At 40.9% G+C, this 23,826-nt stretch overlaps 1 protein-coding gene across 1 annotated transcript in view; it reads left to right on the forward strand.

Annotated features, from left to right (window-relative positions):
- IDO2 (indoleamine 2,3-dioxygenase 2) overlaps positions 1 to 23,826 on the forward strand; it is a 78,438-nt gene continuing 54,612 nt past the window's right edge. The window contains exons 1-2 of the mRNA XM_025394787.1: positions 1 to 602; positions 8,717 to 8,832. Coding sequence (XP_025250572.1) covers positions 581 to 602; positions 8,717 to 8,832 — 138 coding nt within the window. The 5' untranslated portion in view covers positions 1 to 580. The remainder of the gene's footprint in view (positions 603 to 8,716; positions 8,833 to 23,826) is intronic.

Below are 23,826 nucleotides of genomic sequence, written 5' to 3' on the forward strand. Positions count from 1 at the left end.
GTTGTAGCAATAAGAGAGCAGTGGAGGTAGAGTGGAAGAAGACTTATTTTTGTCCTCATTACTGCTATGTGGAGCAAGGGCCCAAGTTTTTGAAAACAAGAGCTCAGAGGCATAGCCCTGGCCTTGGGCGATGCCCTGGAGATGCTGAGGTGGTTGCATTTTTGCCATAGGAGTGGCAGCCAGAGAGCTGAGCCCAATGAATGTAGAGGCTGGTGCCTGGAAATATTGTGACTTGCATAGAAAGAAGATGGAAAATTTTAAAGTTGGAAATCTGCCTGGTAAGGGATCATTTGCTGGTGTCTGCAAAACTGAGTCCATACACACTAGTTTGGAAATTTCGGTCCAGATGATAGTTAAGAAAGCAATGAGAATACAGAGAGTCCACAATGAGATGAAAATGCACTGCCAGTTGAAGCATCTCCTACACTGGAGCTTTATAAATATTTTAAAGACAAGGATTGGATTAGACTTGATATTAGAAATGTACCATAATACAGAAGGCAACACACAGCTAAAGAACAGAATGAAAACCTTCTTAGGAAATGAAGCTTAATACTTCACCCACCAGGTCATCGCAAGAATGTTGCATTTTCATTATTATGGTAAGTACACTGGTAACTTCTTTTCTAACCTTGTATGCATAATGTAACATCAAGACTGACAATTTGGGGCTGGCAACTCAATTGGAAAATCACTGTTCTCTATTGTAAAATTCCTAATTATGTTTCCCTAGAAATTGCAAAGTGCACATGTACTTGCTTTTAATGTTTGGTCCATGGGCTGAACGCTTTGTGCATTCCATTTTTTTTTTTTTTTTTTTTTTTAGACAGAGTCTTACTCTGTTGCCCAGGCTGGAGTGCAGTGGCATGATCTTGGCTCACTGCAACCTCTGCCTCCCAGGTTCAAGCGATTCTTCTGCTACAGCCTCCCAAGTAACTGGGATTACAGTTGCTCACCACCACACCCAGTTAATTTTTGTACTTTTAGTAGAGACGGGGTTTCACCATGTTGGCCGGGCTGGCCTCAAACTCCTGACTTCAAGTGATCCACCTGCTTTGGCCTCCCAAAATGCTGGGATTACAGGAGTAAGCCACCGTGCCCAGCCTGTGCATTACTTTTGAGGCCACATTTGACAATGGCACAGTCAAGAACACTAAAGGAAGTAGTATTGGAAGATTATGAAATGGCAATTGTTTTGGAAGACAGCAAACCTCAAGTATGAAACCACCATCGAGTTTTCAGACATGTACATTATGAAGTATTATACCTTCTTTAACTATGTGCAAGTTAAAATCAGTCATAACTGAAAAATCAAAAGGGCCATAGTGAACATACTTCATTCAGAAGAAGTGTCCACAAAACTTCTAAAAGAGGTCTTAGTATATCCAGGGATGAAGATATGATTACAATGTATTATCCACATGATGGAAGTTTTCTCTTGCTGATAGAATGCATCCACCTACTAACATCAGTAAGTACAGGTTTAACAGTGTACCAGAAACAGACTGGAGGAAATATGAATATGCTTCCAGATTTATTTACAGGATCTGTCTCTATTTTATAAGGCCATCTATTTTACAAGGTACTGTAAATGCATTCTGATGAAAAAAATTACCCTGCTATTGATTTTGAGGTCTGGTATTATGATAGAGCAAATACTATCCAAAAGCGATTTAATTCAAGTCATTGCAAAATCTTGGAAAATTTGTGAGAAATCTTACACATTGAAAGGAGGAAGAAAAGTTGGTAGCTTGAAAATGTATTCCACTGTGAACAATTCTCTGCAAATCTACCCCCAGAAGCCAAGGATGCTGACAGGCTGAAGAAAGAGGCTAGCAAATCTAGTTTCTCAGAAAAAGAAAAATTAATAGGGACTTATGAACAGAAGCCGTTTGAGATGAGATGCCCTGAGATGAGTTGGTGGATCCTCACACTATTATCTCCAGACCCAGGGCTTATATACCATAGGGAAAGACAATTGCAGTAATTTGTTTAACCGCAGGATTTACAGCAAGTACATGCCTTTTTTTTTTTTTTTTTTTTTGTTGAGACGGAGTCTCACTCTGTCGCCCAGGCTGGAGTGCAGTGGCCGGATCTCAGCTCACTGCAAGCTCCGCCTCCTGGGTTTACGCCATTCTCCTGCCTCAGCCTCCCGAGTAGCTGGGACTACAGGCGCCCGCCACCTCGCCCGGCTAGTTTTTTGTATTTTTAGTAGAGACGGGATTTCATCGTGTTAGCCAGGATGGTCTCGATCTCCTGACCTCGTGATCCGCCCGTCTCGGCCTCCCAAAGTGCTGGGATTATAGGCTTGAGCCACCACGCCCGGTGTACATGCTCTTAAGAGTAGATTAAGTAATAACCTTAGAGGCATTCCTAGAACTGGAGTTAATCAGAAGTCAACATGGTGGATTAGCATCCAAGATGGAGTTGCTTTAGCCTCCACAAAGAGAAAATGAAAATATATTTGGTCAATGCTAATTAAGCGTGTTCCATTTGTTTGAAACTGAAATCTATAATTTCCAAAGAAGAAAATAAAAGTGGAAGTCGTCCTTCCTTTTTGGTATTCATAGACAATCTGGCAGTGTTAGGCCCCTAAGGGCTTATCACCTCCTCCTTCTGTGGGTCAAACTTTGCAGTGAGAGGAATGACATCTTTTGAAAGAATAATCATGACTAATTTAATCATGACTAGTTCATCTTCTCTGCAATAGATACTCATATTTAACATATCTATTGTCATATTACAAAGAATATGATTTCACAGCTACAACTTTGGGACAAACTCCTTTTCTGGCACTCTCAATGATCGTCTTCCAAAATCAGAACAGCTTTTGAATTCTATTTTGTGGAAAATGTTGTTTGAGCGACACAGTAAACTCTGTGGATCTCTGTGGATACAGTTGAATGATGGCTCCCAATTTATCACGCAGGCAGGATTATATTCCAACAGTTATATTTCACAGAAAGGCAAAATAACTAAGTATAGAGAAAATGAAAAATGGAAATTCAAACAGAAATTACAGTGTCTTTCATCTCTTTAAAGTTTTCTTATCAAAATACTAGTTTTCATCAATTAAAACTTTATTTAGGTAGATATATTTCATAAATAACCTTTTATTGGCTTGAAGGGAATGATTTTTCTGTAATATAACTTTCTATTTCAGGAAGCTTTTCTATGAGAACTTAAAACTATACCAAATTATCTTTTTGTTTTGTTTTTGAGACAAAGTATCACTTTGTCACTCAGACTGGAGTACAGTGGTGTGTTCCTAGCTCACTGCAGCCTTGAATTCCTGGGCTCAACTGATCCTGCTACCTCAGGCTCCCATGGAGCTAGGACTACAGGCATGCACCACTACATCTGGCTAATTTTTTATATTTTTGTAGAGACATGGTCTGGCTACATTGCCCAGGCTGGTCCCAAACTCCTGGCCTCAGGGAATCTCCTGCATCAACCTCCCAAAGTGTTGGGATTACAGGTGTGAGAAACCATGTCATCTCAAAACATGTGTATTTTAATGAGACAACAAAGATCAAGGGAACTTTAGTCCTTACAATGTAATGATCAAAAAGTGAAATAGATAATCAACATAACATTGCTTATAGACCATGCAAACAAACTTACTGCATTTGTATATTTGTAATGAACTGTTTTATAAAAACAAAATGTAAAATGTGTGTATTTTACTTGCGCTTTCATTGTTTCCCTACTTCTTAGACATGTTAAGAACTATGGAAAAAAGATATGGGAGTTTGTGAAAATTTAAATAATTTGTATTTATATTACAAGAAACAGATATTAGAATATGTTTGTTTTATATTTCTTTTGTAGCAGAATTTTCTAGCCAGGCATGGTGGCTTACACCTGTAATTCCAGCACTTTGGGAGGCTGAGGTGGGACAATCACTTGAGCCCAAGAGTTTGAAATCAGCGAGGGCAACATTGTGAAACTCTTATCTCTACAAAAACTTCTCTATCTGTATCTATATCTATATAAAGGAATTTTGTGAGGAAAACTATATATTTTTTATATATATGAATTTTCTCAGGAAATATATCTGCAAATGAATTTTATAAAATATAACATCACTTTATCTTTGATTTATTTCATTTAACAATTATTTTAAAGTAACATACTAATAAACTCATTTTAAAAACTGCTATGACCATAAAACTATCAGAGATAACATAAGAGAAAATCTAGGTAACCTTGGGTTTGGAGATAACTTTTTATATACAACACCAAAGGCACAATCAAAGAAAAAAAATGACAAGCGCTATATCACATATCAACATTAAAATGTGATCTGGGAAAGACATCATTAAGAGAACAAAAAGACAAGCCACAGACTGGGAGAAAATATTTGTAAAAGACATATGTGATAAAAGACAATTATCAAAATATACAAATAATTCTTAAAACTCAAAAATAAGAAAATGAACAACTCAGTTAAATAACAGACAAAAGATCTGAACAGAAACCCCATCAAAGAAGAAATACAAGTGGCAAGCATATGAAAATATGATCTGCATTATATGCCATTAGGAAATTGCAAATTAAAACAATGAGATACCACTGCATTTCTACTACATTGGTGAAAATCCCCAACACTGACAGCACTCAGTGCTGGTGAGGATATGACGCAGTAGAAATCCACACTCATGCCGGTCACAGTGGCTCATGCCTGTAATCCCAGCACTTTGGGAGGCTGAGGGGGGTGGATCACGAGGTCAGGAGTTTGAGATCAGCCTGACCAACATGGTGAAACCCTGGTTCTACTAAAAATGCAAAAATTAGCCAGGCGTGGTGGCACACGCCTGCTACTTGGAAGGCTGAGGCGGGAGAATTGCTTGAACCTGGGAGGTGGAGGTTGCAGTGAGCCGACAGTGCGCCACTGCGCTCCAGCCTGGGTGACAGAGCAAGACTCCAACTCAAAAAAAAAAAAAAAAAAAAAAAAAGAGGCTGGGAATGGTGTCTTACACGTGTAATCCCAGCACTTTGGGAGGCCAAGGTAGGGCGGATCACTTGAGGTCAGGAGTTGGAGACCAGCCTTTCCAGCATGACAAAACCCTGTCTCTACTAAAAATGCAAAAATTAGCCAGGAGTATTGGCGCATGCCTGTAGTCCCAGTTACTCGGGAGGCTGAGACAGGAGAATTCCTTGAACCCGGGAGGTGGAGGCTGCAGTGAGGGGAAATCGCACCACTGCACTCCAGTCTGAATGACAGGGCGAGACTGTCTCAAAAAAAAAAAAAAAAGAAAAGAAAGAAAGGAAGAAAAAAAAAGAAAATTCCATGATTGCAGTCTTTAGGTATGTATGTATGTATGTATTTATTTATTATTAAGTATAGTAAAATAAGGAGGGATAGATGTCATGGAAAATGTCAAGAAAGTAAAAGGGTTTAAAAAAAAAAGTAGGCTGCAATGTCAGATGTTTGAAAAGTTAATCAAGGAAAGGACTTAAATGTCCCCATTGAATTTAGGAAGAAAGAAGTAATTAATGAACTGGACAAAAACACTCAGTGTACCAGTGTTATCGATTTAGAAACTGAAACTAAGTATATCTGATATTGCTTTTAGGAAACAAGTAAATGATGCCCTAAAAAGTTCAACTGTGACCATATATTTTTTTTCTTTTTCTAATTTCTCCTTGGCCCATTTCCAAAAAGCCCTAATACCCCGACTGATAGAAATGGATCCTTTGCTGTGCACTGGTACTACTGTGACTCATGGAAAGCTGATCATGGAACACAAGACGCCAAAATTCCCAGCCTTACTGTTAGGAAAGAAAGTTTCTGAGCACAATTGTGTCTAGTCAACTTCCTCTTAGTAAGAAAGAGGCCAGGCAGGGCTTCATGTAGGGTATGGCCCTGTGTTCCTTACTGGAGGGTAAGTTTCTGGGGCTGGGAGTAAAGCAGTGTGACCGAAAGCAGTACAAAGTTCTACCTGACAGGCAGACCCCGGTCCTACAAATATGAGGTCCATAATGAGACTGAGAGATCATCTCTCCAACAAATATTTATTGAGTGTCAGATATTGGGCTTGTGGCTAAAGGAAAATACAAAGTTGGGTTGGATATGGGTTCTGTTTTCAAGGAGCTTATAATCTAATAGGAAAGATGAGGTTACTACATTAGTAACAATCAGACTGGATAGAACTGGAAGTGTGATGCAAATGAGGTACAGATTGACTGTAGAATTTTGCAGAAAGAAAACAATTTTGAAGAAGTGTTCATGGAAGTATTAGCTTTTGAGATGTGTCTTAAAAGATAAGTGGGGTTTCTGTTGAAAACATTCAAAACTCTCTCTTCTAGCTATTTTAAAATATACAATATATTATTAACTATAGTCACCCTACTGTGCTATAAAACACTAGAACTTATTCCTGCTACCTAACTATAATTTTGTACCCACTAACCAACCTCTCCCTGTCCCTCCTCCCCCTATTCATCCCACCCTCTGGTAATCACTGTTCTACTCTCCCCTTCCCAAAACAAAGAAATGATCACTGTTTAGGTGATGGAGATGTCAATTACCCTGATTTGATCATTACACATTGCATACATGTATAGAAATATCACATGCAACTCTTAAGTATATATCATTCTTATGTACCAAATACAAATAAAATTGGAAAAAAAAACTTTGGCTGGGTGCAGTAGCTCATGTCAGCACTTTGGGAGGCTGAGGCAGGCAGATCACCTGAGGTCAAGAGTTCCAGACCAGCCTGACCAACACGGTGAAACCCTATGTCTTCTAAAAATACAAAAATAAGCCTGGTGTGATGGCAGGGGCCTGTAATCCCAGCTACTCAGGAGGCTGAGGCAGGAGAATTGCTTGAACCTGGAAGGCAGAGGCTACAGTGAGCTGAGATCGCTTCACTGCACTTCAGCCTGGGTGACAAAGCAAGACTCTATCTCAAAAAAAAAAGAAAAAACTTTAAAAGAGAGAAGTAGAAGTAGAGTAGAGATTCGTTGTGGTGACTGTCAAGAAAGTATTTTGGAAAGACAGTGTGAATAGCTAGACCAAAGAACAAAATACTAGTTATTTCAGGAGCAGTAAATCATTTTTGAGGGCTTGAGCAAAGGTCTTGCTAGAAAGGTGCTTAGAGGTCAAATTTTGGACATAATGCCAGGCAAGGTGGCTCATGCCTATAATCCCAGCACTTTGGGAGGCCAAGGCGGGTGGGTCTCCTGAGGTCAGGAGTTCGAGACCAGCCTGGTCAACATGGTGAAACCCCATCTCTACTAAAAATACAAAAAATTGGCGTGGCGGTGGGTGCCTGTAATCCCAATTACTTGGGAGACTGAGGCAGGATAATCGCTTGAACCTGTTGAACCTGGGAGGCAGAGGTTGCATTGAGCAGAGATCACACCACTGCACTCAAGTCTGAGAAACAGGAGCAAAACTCTAGGACTAGAGCCGAGGTATGCAAAAAAAAAAAAAAAAAAAAGTCGAGTATTTAGTTAAATAATTCGTTCATGCTGTAAAAAGTAAAGTAGAGGTTCCTCTTCAAAGACTTTCCTCCCCGTCTCATTAGGAGTAAATAGTAACTTCTCTTAGAAACAAAATTTATTCAAAGACCTGTGCTAACATTCTTAAATATCTGCTAGCCGTAATAAGGAAATCAATGTACACTATGTTCTTAGCTCCCATAATTTAGCCTAAATATTTGCCCTGCCATGGTTATACTGGTCCAAGCAAGCATTAGGTCATAGCCTATTCGTCTTCCTTATTTAAAAGTGTTTTTATCTTTCTCAGCATTCCACAAGTTACTTCCTCCTTCCTTTGTTCTCCTCTACCTTTGCCTCTTTTAAAAAGTTCTAAATTGCTAGGCAGTTGGGACAAATACAGAATGTGAGGTCCTGTTTCAGCCAATGGAAACCAGACAAAGCAGTAGGGTGGACATATCAGGTTACAAATGACCCTGTCTCCTTTGTTCGGTGTACTCTTGTGGCAAAATTGCTGGTGAGTGTACCTTTTCTGCAGGAAGTAAAAATGGCCTTACTAAATACATTTATGTTCAAGTGCTATTTCTTTACGGCACGGAGGAACAAACATTTCAAACAATGCTATTACCAAGTTTGTTAGTATTTATTATCTCATTTGCTAAACTCAAAAAAAAATCTGTCTTTAACATGTTCAAATATTTCAAAAAGTTACTGTGTTGTTTCTTAAAATAAATCAATCGTAATCCTAGACTATGTTGCTCAAACTACATACAACACCCTCTGAGCTTCAGGCAGGCCCTTCCTCCCCTCCCTGCTCACCAGAGATCACTGAAATAATTGTCTGCATGTAACTTCTAATTTTGATAGTTTACTCCACTTGGAGTAATTCTGACCCATTTGTCAAAGTTCGCAATGGAGCAGGTTCCTGTTAGGGGACAGGTTTGATAAACCACGACCACAGGTCTATTTCATTTCTCCTTTTCCAATGAGGAACAAATTTGTCTCTGGGATTAAAACCACTTTTCTCATGTTGGCCTGTGAGAGAAAATGAGGGAATTTCTTTGAGTTTGTTTGATTTGTCTGTTTGTTTAATCAGCATTTTTAAAATTATTTACTCAGCCCTGTCTCAGAGATAGTCCATGACGATCTGGAATTCAACCTCAGGGCAAAGTTCTCCCCTGTGCTTGAGACACTGCGCAACTAACTGGAACCAGAGGTGTTTAATATATTAGGCACAGTAGATTCTTCAGTGACATTTTCCATGCAGATACTTCAAGCAAAATAATGGAGCCCCGAAGACCGAATGTGAAGACAGCAGTTCCATTGTCTTTGGAAAGATATCACATATCTGAAGAGTATGGCTTTCTTCTTCCAGATTCTCTGGTAAGGATAGAGCCTTGGTAAGAATAGGTCAGAATATGTTTCTTGAGATGTTGGTTGGTTTGTTTTTAAAAAATGTATGTGATTATTAAGAGACGTGCAATATAAATATCAAGTTGTTTAGCTGAGAAAGAGGCTACAAAGAGCATAGATGATCATTACCATCAAAAGAGAAGTGACAGATGCCATAGAGAACAGGTCAAATGGAATATTTTTTGTTTCAATTTCTTTTGACTAGATTGTCAGGCAAGAGAAATTGTAAGCAAACCTGTAGTTATCAAGAAAAAGAATGAACTTAAATAGAGATAAATTATAAGAACAAATATAGAGCCTCAGCACCTGGGACATGGCACTTCCAAGTACATGAGCTAAGGTCACAGCAAGACTCAAGCCCCTTCAACAGAATACCTGGAATTTCTCTGTTAAATATTTTCTCCTTTGCATGACTACTTGTTTATAATGCAGATCCCTCCAGCAGCATTTACTTATAAACTGTCCTGGATCACTACCATGATATTTTGATGTAAATTAGTTTATCTTGACTTGCTAGTGGGAGAAAAAAGATAACATGAGGAAACTTGGGTGCTTTCAGGGTTGGTAGGAAGGATTAAATCTTTGCAACAATTTCTGAGAAGGGGAAGGAAACCTTGCTAACAAACAATACCTCTTTCTTAATTCTACTGGAAACAAATGATCTATCAGCAAGGGGAGCTTTACTTTCTGCAGAAAGAGTGCTACTCAATAGCTGTCCAGCCACAAGAGCACACCAAACAAAGGAGACAGTTATTTATAACCTGACGCATCACCCTACTGCTGTGTCCAGCTTCCATTGGCTGGAATAGGATCTCACATTTTACACTTTACCCAATTGGCTGTTAGTTTAAAACGTTTTTAATTGGGTAAGGGAACAGAACAAAGAAAGAAAAGTAAGTTGCCCAGGGATAGTTAAGGAAGCATCTCCAAATAAGGAATGACATGCACTGTGGGCTGGGGCTTTTCTAGTTCTGTCCAGGCATGTCGGAGCAAGCTACGACAGCTGATTTGGACAGCCACTAATAGTGACTAGCAATGTTATAGTAAGAAATTGTAACTTTTTATAATCTTTGAAGAAGAACTTTCCCATTTCTCACAGTGCCACTGCACTCCAGCCTGGGCAACAAGAGTGAAACTCCGTCTCAACAAAACAAAACAAAACTAAACTAAACAAAACAGCTCTCTACTCACGGAAGCAGCAGAATTCTTATCTTTATTTATATCACTCCGGTAACACTCAGAAGTAGACAAGCCTCAGTGTAGGTATTCAGTAAAAGCCCATTGAATTCTACACTATTCTTTAATCATAGTTAAATGGCAAATTGGGCTGGAGGGTGGAAGTGGAACTTCTAAATTACTGCAATGACTGCAACATCGAACCGCTATATATATATATATATATATATTTTTTTTTTTTTTTTTTTTCCCCGAGACGGAATCTCTTTCTGTTGCCCAGGCTGGAGTGCAGTGGCACTGTGGGAAATGGGAAAGTTCTTCTTCAAAGATTATAAAAAGTCACAATTTCTTACTATAACATTGCTAGCCACTATTAGTGGCTGTCCAAATCAGCTGTCATAGCTTGCTCCGACATGCCTGGACAGAACTAGAAAAGCCCCAGCCCACAGTGCATGTCATTCCTTATTTGAGATGCTTCCTTAACTATCCCTGGGCAACTTGCTTTTCTTTCTTTGCTCTGTTCCTTTACCCAATTAAAAAAGTTTTAAACTAATAGCCAATTGGGTAAAGTGTAAAATGTGAGGTCCTATTCCAGCCAATGGAAGCTGGACACAGCAGTAGGGTGATGCGTCAGGTTATAAATAACTCTGCCTCCTTTGTTTGGTGTGCTCTTGTGGCTGGACAGCTATTGAGTAGCACCCTTTCTGCAGAAAGTAAAGCTCCCGTTGCTGAGAGATCATTTGTTCCCACGTTCATTCTTTTACTGTGACACCAAAAACTTCATTCCTAACAGCATGATCTCCACTCATTGCAACCTCCGCTTCCTGGGTTCAAGGATTCTCCTGCCTCAGCCTCCTGAATAGCTGGAACTACAGGCATGCACCACCATGCCCGGTCAATTTTTGTATTTTTAGTAGAGAGGGGGTTTCACCATGTTGACTAACCCAGTCTCGAACTCCTGACCCTCAAGTGATCTGCCTCCCTTGGCCTCCCAAAGTGCTGGGATTATAGGCCTGAGCCACCGCACTTGGCCTGGACCCCAAAGTTTTTAACTGAGTGGTCTTGGCCCTCATTTAGGATGTAATAACAATAATAATAATAATAATTAAAAGTCAAGAGTTATAAGCAGAACCAGTTCTGCTTTTGCTACTCATGACTTTGAGGAAGTCATTTCCTCTGGATTTCAGCTAGCTCAAATGTAGAAAGAGGAGATTGACACCTGATGGTCTGTAAAAACTTTGATAGTTTTAATGCTCTAGGCTTTGGACCACAACAGATGAGAAAAACAGTGTTGATAAGGGCTAAATGATGAAACGGATTTGCATTACAATTTGAGTCCTAAGTAGAATTAAGAAAGAGGTATTGTTTGTTAGCAAGATTTCCTTCCCCTTCTTAGAAATTTCTAATGGCAGAGTCTCGGCTCACCACAACCTCCACCTCCCGGGTTCAAGAGATTCGCCTGCCTCAGCCTTGGCAAGTAGCTGGGAGTACAGGCCTGTGGCACCACGCCCAGCTAATTTTGTATTTTTAGTAAGATACAGAGTTTCTCTATGTTGGTCAGGCTGGTCTCCAACTCCCGACCTCAGGTGATCCACCTGCCTTGGCCTCCCAAAGTGCTGGGATTACAGGCATGAGCCACCACTCCCGGCCCAGCTGTTAGTTTTGAAATCAAATTATAAATCTGCAAGTAACTCCAGCATCAGTAGAAATGAGAGCGGGGATGCTGATGAAAGGCTCCATTTTCTGGGGTATATATCCTGGTTCTTTGTCTCCACCGAGAAAAGAATTCACGACACGGATACACACGAGTGGATTTAGGAGCTGAAAGTTTAATAGACATAAAAGAAGAGAGAGAGAAAACGCTTCTTTATGCTGAGAAAGTGGGTCGCCCAAGAGGGTCTGCTTTGCGATGGAAGGCAATGGATTTCGTACAAAGGCTTGACGAGGCGGTGATTGATTTACATAGGGCCCAGGGGATTGGTTTGATCAGGTACGTCATTTACATAGCCGGGGAAAAGACTGGCCCTCCCACCCTAGTCTTTTATTATGCAAATACAGCTTCCACCTGGCGGCCGCTGGGATACCTTTACACGTGGTTTTACCTGGAGGCTGTCATGATGCCGACACACCTGGTGACAAGGAAAAGGGTGAGGGCCAGGCGCAGTGGTTCATGCCTGTAATCTCAGCACTTTGGGAGGCCAAGGGGGACGGATCACCTGAGGCCAGGAGTTCGAGACCTGCCGGTCCAACATGGTGAAACCCCGTCTCTACAGGGGGTTTACGATACGAAAATTAGCTGGGTGTGGTGGTGAGCACCTGTAATCCCAGCTACTCAGGAGGCTGAGGCAGGAGAATCGCTTGAACCCAAGAGGTGGAGGTTGCAGTCAGCGGAAATCGTACCACTGCACTCCTGACTGGGTGATGGAGTGAGATTTTGTCTCAAAAAAAGAAAAACAGAAGAGAGCATAATCTCCATATTGAATGTTCCTGGCTTCCAGGTACAGCTGCTGTCGTTTACATATGAAAAGCTCCTAGTTTGCAATCTATCAGGCTGCTTTCAGTTAGAGAAGAAGTGGTTTCAGGCTGCTTTTTATTAAAGGAAAAATCCAGTGAGACCTCTTTCACCCTTTCTAGCTGCCTACAAATAATTTCTTAATAACTCCTTTATTACTATGCACAGTTGGGTTGTGGTCCAGAGGACCAGACTGTTTCCTCTGACACTGCCACTAGGTTGACCAAGTGTCCCTATTTGTTAGGTACCGGCTGGACTCCTGACATGCAAGACTCTCAGTACTAAACCAGGAAAGTGCTGGGACAATTCGGATGAGTTAGTCACTCTAAGTTGCACTTAGTAGCTCTTGTGACTTTGAGTGAATCACAAACATCCCCTAACCCTCAATTTTCACATTTACTGAATGGAGATCTGATGCCACCTCCACCAGATTCCTATGGAGAATGAATGTGAAAACACTTTCATAAATCCAGTGGAAGGACCAGAAGCCAGTCTTCTGACCTTGAGCCAGTGCTTGTTAAAACTCCACTCTATACGTCTAAACCAATTCAGGAATATCCTGCCTAGTTCCAAAGGAAGAAAAGACCAAGTTGCTCTTATTGGGATTGAAAGTGTACACTGAGCTGAGGAAAAATAATATTACAAATGAGCTAAACGTGACGTAGATCCACAGTTGTAGAGTTCCTCTCTTTGTTCTTTCCTCTTTGTAACTACGGAAACAGGAGAAACAGATGAGAATCAAGTTCTCGTGACACTCCCTGCCTGATATACTATGGTTTCGTTGATGGAATTTCCATTCCTGAGATTATGTGGAAAAAAAGTCCCTTGAGAAACTGGTTTTACTCCGTTATGATCATTTTCCCCAGATTTCTCAAAATGTACTTCCCTGTTTCAGTTTTGATTTTCTTTCATTGGTTTGACCTTTTTCAACAACTCCCTTTCTGGGAAGAGGTAGCAGAAGGACATTTTCATCAAAATCTGCCCCAGGTTGCTTCACAGATGAGGAGGGACCCAGTCACTAAAATCACCAGGCAGAGTGTTGCAAGAGCAGATGGAGAATCACAATTGGCTGTCCTGCTCAAGGGGACACCAGATCTTACTTTCCTTTAGTCGAAAGGCAAGCGTCAGAGTCAGGAGGCTGTACTTTCATGTCCAGTGGCCCCAGAAGTTCCTTCAGTATCTCTTTTGGTTTCTCACTATAGATAGTTGCTTGAACGTGTGTGAAGAAAACATGGTCAAGACAGTGACTTAAAAAAATTCTGTTTTTGGGGAAGGAGTCTGACTTGGTTTCAAATATTGTATCCCATTGTTTCTGTCAACGTTCAAACCTTTCCAAGTTCCAACATTTATTGTGGAAACTGTGTGCCTCACCAACTCATACAAATAAATGGTTCATGTGCCCTACATGTGTACGGGGGCATGGATGTGTGTTTCTGGAGGGAGGGCTAATTTCTCTTTAGACATGGAGAATACAAAGAAATTAGCTTGGCATCAAGAAGGTTAGAGCAGGTGACAAGAGTGAGGAGAACTGGGAGAGCTTAGATGTGAGGCTCTGGAGTTCAGATTTTTTTTTTTTTTTTTTTTTTTTTGAGATGGCGTCTTGTACCCCAGGTTGGAGGGCAATGGCGAGATCTCAGCTCACTGCAACCTCTGCCTCTGGTGTTCAAGCGATTCTCCTACCTCAGCCTCCTGAGTGGCTGGGATTACAGGCATGAGCCACCACGCCTGTCTAATTTTGTAGTTTTAGTAGAGACGGGGTTTCTCCATGTTGGTCAGGCTGGTCTCGAACTCCCAACCTCAGGTGATCCACCCTCCTTGGCCTCCCAAAATTCTAGGATGACAGCCATGAACCACTGTGCCCGGCCTACTTTTTGTATTTTTAGTAGAGACAGGGTTTCACCATGTTGGTCAGGCTGGTCTTGAACTCCTGACCTCGTGATCTGCCCACCTCAGCCTCACAAAGTGCTGGGATTACAGGCGTGAGCCACCGGGCCCAGCCTGGAGTTCAGACTTAACACATCCTGTAAATGACATGATGCATCTGATATTTGAAGAGTTTTCCTCAAAGAGTGTTACATGCAAGGTGGTTTAGAGTTGTTGTTCCTGGCTGTATAGCAAAGTACTTGTGGAGTTTTAAAAAATACTGATGCTGAAGCTCCACCTAGAATAGTTCATTCAGAATCTCTAGCGTAACTAACCTCAGTACTTGAAATATGATTATTATAAATGTTAGTCAACTGCTTTTTTAGGCTCTATGACTGATAGGAATCTTTCACTTTTATATCATCTCCAGTTAATGAGTTCCATAAATTGAAAGTCTAGTGTTTAAATTTTTACCTCACTTTATTTTTACTGATTGTATTATTATTATTATTATTTTCGAGATAGAGTCTCACTTTGTCACCCAGGCTGGAGTGCAGTGACGCCATCTCAGCTCCCTGCAACTTCTGCCTCCTGGGTTCAAAGGATTCTCCTGCCTCAGCCTTCCGAGTAGCTGGGATTACAGGAGCCCACCACCACACCCAGCTAATTTTTGTATTTTTAGTAGACGGGGTTTCACCATATTGGCCAGGCTGGTCTCGAACCCCTGACTTCAAGTGATCCACCCGCCTCAGCCCTCCATCTCAAAACAAAAACAAAAATAATAACAAAACTTTTCTCTTCTACCTGAGATGTTTAAATTTAAATCACACCATTTCTACAAAAATTCCCTATCTTGTCCTTAAAAATAATTTGCAATCACTAGCTAGTTTTGAGAACAATTGCCATCTTAACTGAATACCATTTGTTCTGTCTCTCTAGTTTCAACTTAATAACCCTTTCTGAATTTTCTATTCGTTCAAAATTTTTCTGGCCATTTTATTGTTTTCATTTAGTGAAAACTTATTCACCAGTTTCTATGCCTAAGCGCATTTAGGAAGTTGCTTAGGATACAGACGTGATAAAAAGACCAGTGTGAAAACTCTCCACTCCTACACATTACATTCTAGTCCTCATCTCCTGGCATTTAAGTCCTCAGTGATTCCATGCACTTTTGCTTTTGGTTTGGGCAGATGCTCTGAGTTCAATGTTTCTTTGAGATGAGGACCCCCTATTCAACTCACAGATCCCATAAGGAGGCCTCTGTGCCTTTGCTGGTGCCCCAGATAGGGTGCTGATCCTTACTTACCTTCAAGATTGTGAAGTCAGATTTAATAGTATAGTGGTTTATGAGAGCTGCTGTAACAGCAGTCACAAACAGTTGGGCTTAAAATACCACAAACGGGGGCTTAAATCACAGAAGTTGATTTTCTCACAGTTCTTGAGGCAGGAAGTCCAAGATCAAGGTGTCGTGGAGTTGGTTTCTTCTGAGGTCTCGCTCCTTGGCTTGTAGATGACCTCCTTATTATTGTGTCCTCACACGGTCTTTTCTCTGCCATGCACAAATTCTCCATGTCCCCATGTCTCTCTCTCTTTTTTTTTTTCAAAACAGGGTTGCACTCTGTCACCCAGGTTGGAGTGCAGTGGTGCAATCTCAGCTCACTGCAACCTCTGCCTCCTGGGTTCAAGCGATTCTCCTGCCTCAGCCTCCTGAGTAGCTGGGATTACAGGTGCACTCCACAAAGCCCAGCTAATTTTTTGTATTTTTAGTAGAGATGGGGCTTCGCTCTGTTGGTCAGGTTGGTCTCGAACTCCTGACCTCAAGTGATCTGCTCACCTCGGCCTCCCAGAGTGCTAGGATTACAAGCGTGAGCTACTGTGCCCGCTCTCCCCCGTCTCTTTGTGTCCAAATTTTCCTCTTCTTTATGGACACCAATCAGATTAAATTGGACCCACCTTAAAGGCCTCATTTCAATGTACCTTCTTCAAGGGCCTATCTCCAAATACAGTTATATTTTTAGGTACTAGGGCTAGGGCTTCAGCATAGGAATTTGGGGGAGACACAATTTAACACATACCAGAAAGTATAAGGCCAGGAAAAAATATTCTGGCATGCTAGATGGACTCATTAACCAATATTAACCAATATTAACCAATTAACAAATATTTCTTTAATATTTGCCTGATTTTTTTTTTTTTTTTTTTTTTGAGACAGTTTCACTCTTGTTGCCCAGGCTGGAATGCAGTGGCATAATCTTGACTCACTGCAACCTCTGCTTCCTGGGTTCAAGTGATTCTCCTGCCTCAGCCTCCCAAGTAGCTGAGATTACAGGCACATGCCACCACACCCAGCTTAATTTTTGTATTTTTAGTAGAGTTGGGGTTTCACTGTGTTGGTCAGGCTGGTCTCAAACTCCTGACCTCAGGTGATCCACCAGCCTCGCCTCTGAAAATGCTGGGATTACAGGTTGCCTCGTGATTTGTGAGAGGAATGACTGAGCTCTCATGCCAGGTCAGGGGAAGGAACAGAGAAAGTTGAATACTCTGACAATAGCCATGATCCAAAGCTCTTAAGCTTAGGCTCAAATCTACCCACGCCTCAAGGAAGAAAACAAATAAATAAAAAAGAAGAAAAGAAATGCCCCAATGTCAGGTCCCACGCTTTTTAGAAATAATTTCAGCAAAACTTTGTTGCTATTTTGGCATGTCCTCTACTGTAGTAGTTTATCAAAATACTGTCCCCAGACTTTTTCTATATTTCTAGATTTTACTGTTTAATGTATAATAATAATGTTCTAACATTAAAACATAACCATAGCAATGCTCAGATTCACTTTATCTTTAAATATATTGTTGAACTCAATTTTATAACATCTTCAGGATTGTCTTTTTGTATTCATAAATAGCAACAATGGATAGTGGCCTTGGTTAGTGTTATTTCAAGGATTACTCTTTAGGTTACATTTTCTTCATAAGATGCATTAGATGCCTTTTTTTTTTTTTTGAGACAGCGTCTCGCTCTGTTGTTCAGGCTGGAGTGCTGTGGCACAGTCTCGGCTCACTGCAATCACCACCTCCTGGGTTCAAGAGATTCTCTTGACTCAGCCTTCTGAGTAACTGGGATTACAGTCACGCACCACCATGCCCGGCTAATTTTTGTATCCTTTATAGTAAACATGGGATTTCCCCATATTGGCCTGGCTGATCTCCAACTCCTGACCTCAAGTGATCTGTCCGGCTTGGCCTCCCAAAGTGCTGGGATTACAGGCATGAGCCACCACACTCAGCAAATTAGATGCCTTCTCATGCTTTTCTGCGTTCTGAAACAGATCATCTATCTGTTGATATAGCATAGCTCTTCAGACTACAGACATTTTAAGCTGCACGTTTTGAATTACATTTTCTATTCCCTTTATGCTTATTGTTCTAGTTAGGTTTTTTATTTCTAAATAAAAATTTGAATTTTTGCAATTTCACAAATGGTAACTCAGTTGAAATTTTCAAGTGTATTAGCAAAATGTATTCATAGCAGCCTGTTACATTTCATTAAGAATTAATTTTTTTCTTATTCCCTGTTGAAGTTTATTTATAAAATATAGTAATAGTAATAACTATACAGAAAGTGTTCACTTTGTAGTAGGCCCTGTGTTAACTTTAACTACACTTTTAAAATCTAAACCTCACAGTAGTCTTGGCTGGGCACAGTGACTCACTCCTGTTATCCCAGCACTTTGGGAGGCTGACGTGGGTGGATCACAATGTCAGGAGTTCGAGACTAGCCTGGCCAACATGGTGACACTCTGTCTCTACTAAAAAGACAAAAATCAGCCGGGTGTGGTGGTGCATGCCTGTAGTGCCAGCTCTTCGGGAGGCTGAGGCAGGAGAATTGCCTGAATCCAGGTAGCAGAGGTTGCAATGAACCGAGATTGCACAAGTGCACTCTAGCCTGGACGACAGAGTGAGACTCCATCTCAAAAATAATAATAATAATAAATAGATCAATAAATAAAACAAAGAAATAATCCTCACAATAGTCTTCACCATTTGCAAATGATCCATTTGACAATAAATTAATTCAGCGCTCTCTCTGAAATATACTTCCAAGGTGACCAGTTTTCTCCATTTCCACCCCAGTTTAATCCACCTTCATGTAGCCCCAGGACTATTGTCTCCTCCCCTTGTTTCCTTATTTCCATTCCTGTTCAGCTGTAACACATTCTGTGTATAGCAGTCAAGTGATGCTTAAAAATGAGAATCAGGCTAGAGGTGGTAGTTCACACCTATAATCCCAGCACTTTGGGAGGCTGACACAGGAGGATCACATGAGGCCAGGGGTTCGAGATCAGCCTGGGCAAGATAGCAAGACCCCATCTCTACAAAAATAAAAAAGAATTAACTGTGCATGATCCTACGTGCCTGTATTCCCAGCTACTTGGGAGGCTGAGGTGGGAGGACTGCTTGACCCAGGGAGTTTGAGGCTACAATAAGCTATATTTGTACCACTACACTCCAGTGTGGGTGACAGAGTGAGATCCTGTCTCCAAAAACCGTAAAATGAAAACAAAACCTTGATAATCTGCTCTTTAAAGCTCTTCCTACAGGGCCCCTGGGATGCTCGCCTGTCACTAGAAGGGCATGTAATAGCTCTTTCTCCTTCACTTTACTTTGATGCAATGTCAGAACAGCTTCTTTCCATCAAAACTTAAACCTTTTATTTCATTTAAAATAATCTGCTTCAAATTCTAATCTTTCCAATAGTTTAAGTTCTAATTTTTCTGATGTTAATATTGTCACCCAAGTTTCCTGCTCATGTTTACCTGGTTTATTTTATTTTATTTTAAAATTTATATATTTATTTATCCATTTATTTATTTATTTATTTATTTATTTATTTATTTATTTAAGGTGGAGTCTCCCTCTGTCGCCCAGGCTGGAGTGCAGTGGTGTGATCTCAGCTCACTGCAAGCTCTGCCTGCCGGGTTCACGCCATTCTCCTGCCTCAGCCTTCTGAGTAGCTGGGACTACAGGCGCCCACCATCACTTCTGGCTAATTTTTTGTATTTTTTTTTAGGAGAGATGGGGTTTCACCGTGTTAGCCAGGATGGTCTCGATCTCCTGACCTCGGGATGCGCCCGCGTCTGCCTCCCAAAGTGCTGGGATTACTGGCGTGAGCCACCGCGTCCAGCCTTTATTTTATTTTTTGCGACGGAGTCTTGCTCTCTTCCCCAGGCTGGAGTGCAGTGGCTTGATCTTGGCTCACTGCAACCTCTGCCTCCCAGATTGAGGTGATTCTCCTGCCTCAGCCTCCTGAACAGCTGGGATTACAGGCACCTGCTACCACGGCCAGCTAATTTTTTCTTTTTTTGGAGACAGAGTCTCACTCGGTCGCCCAGGCTGGAGTGCAGTCGCATGATCTCAGCTTACTGCAACCTCCTCCCCCTGGGTTCAAGCGATTCTCCTGCCTCAACCTCCTAAGTAGCTGGGATTACAGACGTCTGCCACCACACCCAACTAATTTTTGTATTTTTAGTAGCTGAGTAGCTGGGATTATAGGCGCGTGTCACCACGCCTGGCTAATTTTTGTATTTTTAGTAGAGACGGGGTTTCACCATGTTGGCCAGGCTCTTCTCAAACTCCTGATCTCAAGTGATTCGCCCATCTCAGCCTCCCAAAGTGCTGGGATTACAGGTGTGAGCCACCGGGCTCGGCACCTGGTTTATTTTTGTGCATGCTTTTATTTTTAATTTTCCTATGCTACTTTCTTAGCCAAAATTTATACTTAATCTAATCAAGCATTAAGCTAACGAAGAGTTTAGTGTTCATATAAAAAATACAGTTTTACAAATCTATTTTTCTTTAAATTATAAATGTGTTAAGAATATCATCCAATGAAATGATCCAGAAGCAAAAGGATGGCTGTGTATCTTTTCAATATCATCCTGGAGCATTGTCTCAACCATCTCACTTTATGGTGATTTAATCATCTAGAGGTTTTCCCTTTGTTTTCTGTGTTACTTAGTATTGATTAATACTGTTGCACTACTTCAGTCTGAAATTACACGGTAATTTGTAGATTTTTTTTTTTTTTTTTTTTTGAGACAGAATCTGGCTTTGTTGCCCAGGCTGGAGTTCAGTGGTGCGATCTTGGCTCACTACAAGCTCTGCCTCCCGAGTTCAGGCCATTCTCCTGCCTCAGCCTCCCGAGTAGCTGGGACGACAGGTGCCCACCACTACGCCCGGCTAAATTTTTGTATTTTTTTTAGGAGAGACGGGGTTTCACCCTGTTAGCCAGGATGGTCTCAGTCTCCTGACCTCATGATCCACCTGCCTCGGCCTCCCAAAGTGCTGGGATTACAGGCGTGAGCCACCGTGCCTGGCCGTTAATTTGTAGATTTTTATACAGAAGAGCAGCAAAATATTTCTGTTGAGTAGAAAATATAACTCCAATGCTTATGACTGCACTCTCTATAGGACACTAACTCATGGTGTGTCTAACCCAGCAATTTTATGTCAACACTCCTTTCTCAAACCTCTATAAACTTTGGCTGGACATAGTGGCTCACACCTGTAATCCCAGCACTTTGAGAGGCTGAGGCAGGTGGATCACCTTAGGTCAGGAGTTCGAGACAAGGCTGGTCAACATGGCAAAATCCCATCTCTACTAAAAATACAAAAAATTAGCCAGGCATGGTGACACACACCTGTAATCCCAGCTACTCAGGAGGCTGAGGCAGGAGAATCTCTTAAACGCAGGAGGTGGAGCCAAGATCGCGCCACTGCACTTCAGCCTGAGCGATAGAATGAAACTGTGTCTCAAAATAAATAAATAAAATAAATAAATCAGAGATTGTGAATAGGATGTTGGATGTACCCAAGTTATGAATTAATTAGGAGCTTGAACCCAGGAGGCAGAGGTTGCAGTGAGCCGAGATCACACCACTGCACTTTAGCCTGAGGGATAGAATGAAACTGTGTCTCAATCAATCGATCAATCAATCAGAGACTGTGAATAGGATGTTGGATGTACCTAACTTATGAATTAATTGGGAGCTTGAACCCAGGTGTGTCTCAGATCCTCAGGGACTGAAGACTTCCAAGTGATTTGTGGGTAATGTATAGGTCTATACTACTCCAAATTCACAGTTTTCAGACTTCCCTGGGTTCTCACGGACCTTCCATGTCATTTGTATGTTTAGGTTGAGGTCTCTGGTCTTTTCCCCTCTGTAATTAATTTCACACCCACCCCTATCTCAACTCACACAACTTGATTTTCACTCTCATCTTCTGAGAAATTGAGTCCATAAAAAGTGAACTCCTTTAAACTCCAGATCCTCTCCTACTGCTGCTGCAAGGACAGACATTCCATTCTTGTTCTCTCTCTCCTCCTTCACTTCTAGTCCTTTGCTCCTTCTGCATTCGATTACTCTCCTCTCTCCTTTGTCTTCAATCTCTCCTTCTTGCAATAGCCAACTATAAACTGCTCAAGCTTCTCATTCTTAAAAGATCACTCTTAAATGCAAATTCCCTGCTGCCTTATGGCTCTCCTTCAAAAGTAATCTACATTTTCTCTATTTTCTACTTCCTCAACACACTAACATTTGAATCCTGCTTCTATGACCCTGACCTAAATTTCTATTAAATGTACATAGATAAACTAATATGTATTTGCGACTTCCTAATATTGTTTTGATTTTTAAAGAGGTCAATCTTACTTTAACTCTGTAATGATGCATTCGACCTTCTGATGATTCTCTACTTCTGTGAAATCCTCTACTGTCTTGACTTCTATAGGGTCATTCTATTCAAGCTCATTGAACGTCTGTCACTATGTTTTTGATCTGTATTGCTGCAGTTAGTTCCTCTATCTGCCTTGTGAATGTTCTCCATTGTGTTAATCTAGGCTTTCTTCTCCTTTCGCTTCTCATATTACCTCAAATGGTTTTATATACTCTTGTGGTTTTAACCACAATGTAGGGTTTTTGCTGTAGTTATGCTTTCAAATTGCATATTTCTTTTTCTTTTTTTTTTTTTGAAATGGTGTCTTGCTCTGTTACTCCAGTCTGGAGTGCAGTGGTACGATCTTGGCTCACTGCAGCTTCCGCCTCCCAGGTTCAAGTGATTCTCCTACATCAGCCTCCTGAGAAGCTGGGATTACAGGCATGTGCCACTATGCCTGCTTAATTTTTTATTTTTAGTAGAGACAGGATTTCACCATGTTGGTCAGGCTGATCACAAACTCCTGACCTCAGGTGATCCGCCCTCCTCGGTCTCCCCAGGTGCTGAAATTACAGGCGTGAGCCACCATGCCTAGCCTCAATTGTATATTTCTAATATGACTTTTCTCCTGAACTTTAAACTGTGTATCCAACTTTTCACCATAGTCATATCTTTTGATTGCACAGGTAATTTAATGTCAATACATTTAAAAATGAATTTACCACGTTTATCCCTACTCTTTGACTTTCACCCACATTTCTGTCTCAATTCGTTTCCATCCATTCATTTGCTCACCTAATTCTTAAACATGGAAATCATCCTCACTTCCTCTTCTTAACCCAAAAATTCAGTTGTGCAGGTTATACACTGAGAAAGGAGCCTCAGATCAGTGTGATAAATCAGAGATTAGTGAACTTTTTCTGAAGGGCCAAATACTAAGTGCTTTAAACTTGCCTACCATATGGTTTCTGTTGTAACTACCAACTCTACTGCTATAATGTAAAAGCAACCATAGATAGTACATAAACAAATGAGACAGGCTGGGTGCCAATGAAAATTCACAAAAATTAATGTAGTTTATTGTCCCTTGGGTGAGAGTTGGGGGTCACTGAAATTCAGACTATGTCTTACTTGGCTAAACCATGGGCCTAGAGTGGGCATATAAATGGAGCTATTGGGCTAGTGATTTTCTTTTTTTTTTTTTTTTTTTTTTTTTGAGACGGAGTCTCGCGCTGTGTCACCCAGGCTGGAGTGCAGTGGCGCGATGTGATTTTCTTACCTTAAGCCCCCAGACCCAAATTTAATCATCATATCCTTTCAATTTCATTTTCCGGATATATCTTGAATATATGGCTTCTCCTTTCCAAATTCATTGTCATTGCCTAAGTTTAGTCTTTGAACAATATTTTAAAGACTTCCTTATCTGACTTTATATCTTAAAGTCCTACAAATTTATCTTCCTAAAATTCAAATCAAACCATGTCACCAACTTACATAAAGGGAAAATTCATATATTCTACACACAGCACATTTCATGTAACTTTCTAGGCTCGTCTTTCATCATCCTTTTGATGCAGGATTTTTGGCTCTTTAGTTCAGCAGAATTCAGGATCTCATCTCATGACCAGGAAGAATTAGGCAGGTAGACATAATGAAGGGTGAGGATGATGCAATTTATTACGCGAAAGGGGAGCTCTCTG

This window comes from Theropithecus gelada, chromosome 8, assembly GCF_003255815.1.
Source record: "Theropithecus gelada isolate Dixy chromosome 8, Tgel_1.0, whole genome shotgun sequence".
Lineage (NCBI taxonomy): Eukaryota > Metazoa > Chordata > Mammalia > Primates > Cercopithecidae > Theropithecus > Theropithecus gelada.